Source organism: Cupressus sempervirens, chromosome 2 (genome assembly GCF_028749045.1).
Source record: "Cupressus sempervirens isolate cs-2001-9-10 chromosome 2, ASM2874904v1, whole genome shotgun sequence".
Taxonomy (NCBI): Eukaryota; Viridiplantae; Streptophyta; class Pinopsida; order Cupressales; family Cupressaceae; genus Cupressus; species Cupressus sempervirens.
Genome location: NC_143119.1, coordinates 279,558,592 through 279,565,003, shown reverse-complemented (window position 1 = coordinate 279,565,003; position 6,412 = coordinate 279,558,592). Strand labels below are relative to the sequence as shown.

Here is a 6,412-nt window from a genome sequence, read left to right as displayed (position 1 = left end):
TGCCTCAAGATCCGTAACTTGGACCAACTCTTCATTTAAATAAACTGGTTTTTTAAGCTTCCTATTTGCTGCAGCTAATAAGTGGGCTGTACAAACTAAGCTAACAACTCCACTTAACTGGAACGCACAATCTCTAATGCGGGCATGCGTGGGCTCTTGAATCTTCTAAGCTTTCCACTCTATAAAAACAAATGTTATTGGCAAGACGCTTAGCAAATTATAAATACCCTTGACTCTTCTATGAAGTGAAATAATACTGGAAAGTATAGTTGTTTCAATAAAAAATAAACTCTGGACCAGAAATACAGTTGTTTGCATCGTCTGAAAAATGAGGAGAAGCAGAGTTTTGAGTAGTTTGTTCGTGGGTTTTGTGGTGATTTGTGCCGTTGGTGCGCAGCTTACGACCACCTTTTATGATACGTCTTGTCCAGCCTTGCAGACCATCGTTCGTCAACTTGTAAAACAAGCTATCATTACTGAAACCAGAATGGCCGCCTCTCTTCTCCGAATGCACTTCCATGACTGCTTTGTCAATGTACATTTATATTTACACCCAATTGATGTATTTGTATACCATCTATTGTTATTGGATATTGCTATGGTGATTATATATGTGTTTGATTGAAGATGATGGTTTGCTTATTTGAAAAAAAAGGTATAGTTTAGTTAGTTTTAGTTAGAGTACTTCAGTATCAAATGAAAGGTCTTAAGGTCTTAGGTTTGAGTATTAATTGATTCATATGAACTATAATTCAATATATGACATTAGAGTTGGGTTATGAATATTAAGCACCTATACCATGGTCTTTCTTGGACCAAACAATGAGTTGGTGAAAGAGCTAGAAACCTCAAGCACATGTGGAGTGATTTAATGGGTTTTTGAAAATATACTATGCTCCAAGTAATGATGGGTTGAGAGCTCAAAGCACATGTAGTGTGGTTTAATGGGGTTGTTGAAAATAAGTTATGCTTAGAGCAATGATGGATTAGTCAAAGAGCTAGGAGCCCCACTCAAACCAATGGTGTGTTGATCAAAGAGCTGCGAGTTCTGAGCATATGTTCTTCATTTAAGGGGATGGTAGCAATTAACCACACAATAATGAGTTGATCAAGTAGGATCCAATAGTTGAGTCGGTAGACAATGCCAACAATACATGAAAGATCGTAGGTTGAAGTCCATGGTAGTCCATATGAACTATAGCTCAACATATGGGCAACAGATTGGCCAAATAACTAGAAGTCACAAACTGTATCTATAGTGCAATTTAAGAGGAGGCATTGGAAATAATTCATATAGACTAATAATAGATTGATAAGAGAAGAGTAGTAAAATCATGACACATCACTCTATCTTAATATACATACTCTTCACTTTTTAAGTAGGATAATTTGTACTCCTAGATCATTTCTTGTTATTGCTTTTCATCTTGTTGTTTAGAATTGACCTTGTGTAGAGTGTAAAGATGTCATCTACCACCAACTTCTTTTAAATAGCAGATTAGTTTTAAAACTAAAAAATATAACTTACTTGTCTCATTTGAATGGTGAGGAGTGAATGGGTAGCTTGATAGCTTTGTTATTAGGGGTGGTTTCTTAAGATAGGTTAGCTTAGCTTTTTATAAACTTTTTTAATGGATTTTTTTCTGGTTGTTTTTTCAGTGTGGTGATTTGATTCTTAAGTTAAAAGTGTTAAATAGTCTAAATTGAATTACTTTTTTAAGCTTGATTTTTCCATTAGTATGTGATATTTAAAGATAGCTTTATTTTATCGAAGTAAAGATGATACAGAAACACATCGTATTCAATTATTAGGTCTTAACTGTTTTGTATGTTCAGGGTTGCGATGCTTCACTATTGTTGGATGACACGGCTACAGTAACGGGAGAGAAGACTGCAGGTCCCAATAACAATTCAGTGCGAGGATTCGAAGTAATTGATACCATCAAAACAGCTGTGGAAAACAACTGCAGCAAGACTGTTTCTTGTGCAGATATCGTCGCTATTGCTGCTCGTGATTCAGTGCTCTTTGTAAGCCCTTCTTTCATCCCCACTTTTCAATAACATACCTTGAAGATATTTACTTCTTTTTAACCGTGCTTGTGTTCTGCAGCGTAGTACTTTATGTATAATAATGCATTTTCAAAGCTAAGATTTCTCAATCTTAAAACTAGTTTCAAATGTATAAATTTGATTATATAAATATATTATATTATTATTTTAGATAATCTATTATTAAATTGTTGATGGCATGTTGTTTTGTTTTCAATAAGTATCTTACTATAAGTTTCTATATGTAATTTTTTTCAAAAAAATATTCCATTTCTATCTAGCTAAACTTTTTTTTCTAAGTCTGTTTATAAACATCTTTTAAGAAAAATTAAAGTCTTCAGATTCTTTTTCTAAAACCAGATTTCAAGTGATGTGGTTATCCTCCCTACAAAATGTACGGTTGACCAAATTTCAAAAAATCCAAAAAATACTGATTTTAAAAAAAAATTTCAGCATTTGATCTTCATGATCTGCATATTTTGTGATCGAAAACAATAAAAATAACTGTATTTTGACAAATCTCAAAAAAGAAAAAATGTTTGCTGATTTGAAATTGGTTGATAATGAGAAAGATCAATAGTTAGTTTCTATCATTGTTTCCAATCATACTCAATAATCTATTATCAAATTGTTTACAGAGTGGAGGTCCCAATTGGTCAGTTCTTCTAGGAAGAAGAGACGCCACAACTGTAAGCTCAACAGCACCCAACATTGTTATCCCCTCCCCTTTCGACAATCTCACCACAATCATTTCCAAATTCGCAGCAGTGGGTCTCAATGTTGCAGACGTTGTATCTTTATCAGGTCTTTCTTAATTTTATCAACCTTAAAAATATTTTACTCTACTCTAGTTAAATGAATAGCATATCACAATTTGAATTGATGTAGAAAATACCTCCTACTTATGAATGTTTAACTATTCTATTCTAGGCGGCCACACGATCGGGCGTGCCCGATGTGCGACTTTCAATAACCGCCTGTTCGACTTCAATGGCAGTGGAAGTCCTGATCCAACAATAGAATCAACATTGCTTGCAACACTGCAGACCACATGCCCTCCATCTGGAGACAACAATACACTGGCGCCTCTTGATCGTCGATCCAGGGACTGGTTTGATAATGCCTACTTCAAGAATCTTCAGAACAACGATGGGCTTCTGCAGTCAGATCAAATACTTTATTCGAGTTCTAATGCTCAAACCAAGGCTCTGGTGGACACCTACAGTGCAACCCCAACCACCTTCGTTACTGATTTCGTAAATTCCATGATCAAAATGGGAAACATAAGCCCACTCACTGGCACTGCTGGTGAGGTTCGCACCAATTGTAGGGTTGTGAATTCTTAGCAACCAAGAAACAAGCCAAGTGGGGATTATGATGTGTTTTGTTAAAATGGAGAAAATGTCTCTTGTCAATCTTATTGACTTTCTGTATAAACTCTAGATTTGTAGAATAGGAAGAGTAGGTACCAGGAACAGATAGATCCAATATATTTTAGATTTCTATAGCTATAACATGAGATTTTGGGTATGGTTCAATGTATGATATCATGTTTTTAATTTCAAGTAATTAGAATTATGTTAAATTGTTTTTTGATTTGATTGTATTGGAATTTTGACATCAATATTTTATATTATATAAAATAACTAATAATTTAACAATAATACGAATTGAGCAAACCTTATATGATTAATTATTCATATTTATTTAAAACTAATGTTTATATTTATGGTGAGCTTTTTCAGTTCAGGGTCAGATTGCTCTTATATCCATTTCCTTTAGAAAATTAACATATTGAGTCTATTTATTAGGTTTAATTTTAATATTTCTATCATGATTTAACACTATAATTTTTGAGTCAAACTCATTGACCCATATATCATGAGTAGTGATTCATACATGAATCTATCTCTCATGAGAATAAATGGAACAATTAGCATTCGTTGGATCTAATTGATGCTGATAGAGGTGAAACACCGGAACTTCCCAGGAGGTCACGCATCCCAGTACTACTCTAGCTTGAGCACACTTAACTACGAAGTTCCCTCCATGGTTAAACCCACTATGCTTGCAACAATATTGATTGTTAAGAGTGAAAGTTTGCAAAAAATCTATACCTCAACACTTAATTAAAATTGATAAATAGTTTATAGATTGTATATAATAGTTACATGAATCAATAAATCAAAACCACAATCACAAGTTCATAAAAAATGATTACCTAGTTGTAAAACATAAGGGAATTAGCACTTAATTTATTACATTAAAGAACTATTATAAGTAAATCCACTTATTAGATTAAATTCATCATTCACATTTTTCTAGAATGTAAAGGACAATGAAATTTCAAACACTAGGTTAGGGAATGCAACTCTAGGAGTACAAAGCAAAAATTTATATCCTATAAGTGAAGAGATGCCTACTTTAGAAGTTACAAGTATCATGTCCTAGTTGTTGAAAAAATTGCTCAGTATTATCTCTACCTCTACCTAGAATAACTTGTTTGTGAGTCTCAAAGGAAATTAATTGATTATTCATGAAGCATTACCCAAGACCTTATCAAAGTTTCAAGGTGTTAGGTCCAACTATTCTACTTTAAATTGAATATACATCTTAATATAGATAAGAAATCTTGATACACTAATATTCTCCCTTATATTTATCTTTAGCAACAATTTTGTTTCTATTTTCTCATTTATTTAATGGAGATCTATAATTGGGGACCGAATTAATGGACAAGAAGATGAAATATAACAAGATAAGAGACACCTATTGGATTGTAATTGGATTGTATTAATAGCTTAGTGGAAGATGAATCTAGAGACCAATAATGAAAGAAAACACACACAAAAAACCCTAAAATCAAACAAATCTAGAAATAAAAAACCTTACTAAAAAGTTTAGAAATCTTGGGAGTATAGAGATTTCCAATGATCAACACTAGAATCATCAACCTTCTTAGTCATCCAATTACGAAATTGATGCAATCATCGATCTCTTGCAATGTCTAGACTCATTTCAATTAAATTATCATCGTTGATAGAATAATCAAACCCAATGAGTTGAATTTCATTGAAATATCTATTGAAAATATAAGAGGAGTAACTGAGAGGTGAGGCATGAATCAATTACCACTAAAATAAATCCAAAATCCCTTAGATATCAACATAGAACACAAATTTCACTAAAAATACTGATGTTCAGTAAACACACAGGCACTCAATGTACACTAGTAAAAGTTGTAACTCGAAAAATGCTTAACATAAGCTCCATTTTTTGATCAAAGAGAGTGGCAACAAGATGGAACAAGTCACTTCAAGAATCTCTGTGGTTGCTGCTAGCTTAGGGAAGAGAAATAATGAGGAAATCATGTCTCCTAGCGGGCCAAGAAAAAGAACAAGATAGAGTTCAAGAAAGAAAGTGGCTGAAGCAACTGGGGGATCTGCTATTGACACTATCCAAAACACTATGGAGGTAGGCAAGAAGGTGGTGAAAATGATCAAGGAGTTGCAATAGCTGATGGTGGTGGTTCTAGTAATTGGTTTTTGATTTGGTGGTGGTTTTGGTAACTAGTCTTTGGTCTGGGTTTTTTATCTGATTTGTGTTCCTTTTGTTCAAACTCTAGGTTCCAGGTCCTTGTAAAACCTAGTTTCATTATCTGGTCTTATTTTGTGGTTTCAGGTCCCTATAAAACTTGATTTTGTAACTTTTATACTATAGGTTTCAAGTCATTGTAAAACTTAGTCATGCTTACTTGAATATCTTTTTCTTTTCTGTTAAGGGTTTCATGTCCCTTCAAAACCTGTTTTTACCTTAATCTAAAACATGCAAATCTTATGATATTTTCTATGATTAACCTTACTTAACTTAGTTGTATACACATAAAAGAAATGAACACAAGTGACACCAAGATTTAATGTGAAAACCAAATTTGAGAAAAACCACCAATTGTAACTAGTTACTGATTTTCACTCTTCTAAAGTAAGCCTTGTTAGGAGCCAACCTTGTTAAAGGATACAAAACACACTATTAGGTGTGACCCTATTAGAGGATTTAATCACCCTGTTAGGAGTGGCCTTGTTAGAGGTCTTTAGACACTTCAATCTAGAAATGCCACCTTGTTAGAGGATTTACAAATAGCTGTTAAGCCAACTCTGTTAAGAGATTTAGATCACTACTATAATGGTTGGAGAGTAACAATAAGATTACCTAATTTTTGATGCAATTGAATTGCTGATTACAAATCTCAATTCTAGCTTGTATACTTGATCCTTTCCGATTGAATGTATCTTTGCAACTCCACAAGGATATTTTGCTTATCCTCTTACTTTGCTTCCTCTTAGCATCTTCTATATTTCCATTG

At 33.3% G+C, this 6,412-nt stretch overlaps 1 protein-coding gene across 1 annotated transcript; it reads left to right on the top strand.

Moving 5' to 3' along the window:
* The first annotated feature begins 247 nt into the window (after positions 1–247).
* LOC149572134 (peroxidase A2-like) lies at positions 248–3,630 on the top strand. Its single transcript, XM_089810580.1, has 4 exons — positions 248–535; positions 1,837–2,028; positions 2,688–2,853; positions 2,980–3,630. The coding sequence occupies exons 1-4, from the start codon at positions 329–331 to the stop codon at positions 3,393–3,395; spliced, it is 981 nt and encodes a 326-aa protein (XP_089666706.1). The 5' UTR covers positions 248–328; the 3' UTR covers positions 3,396–3,630.
* Positions 3,631–6,412: the final 2,782 nt, after the last annotated feature.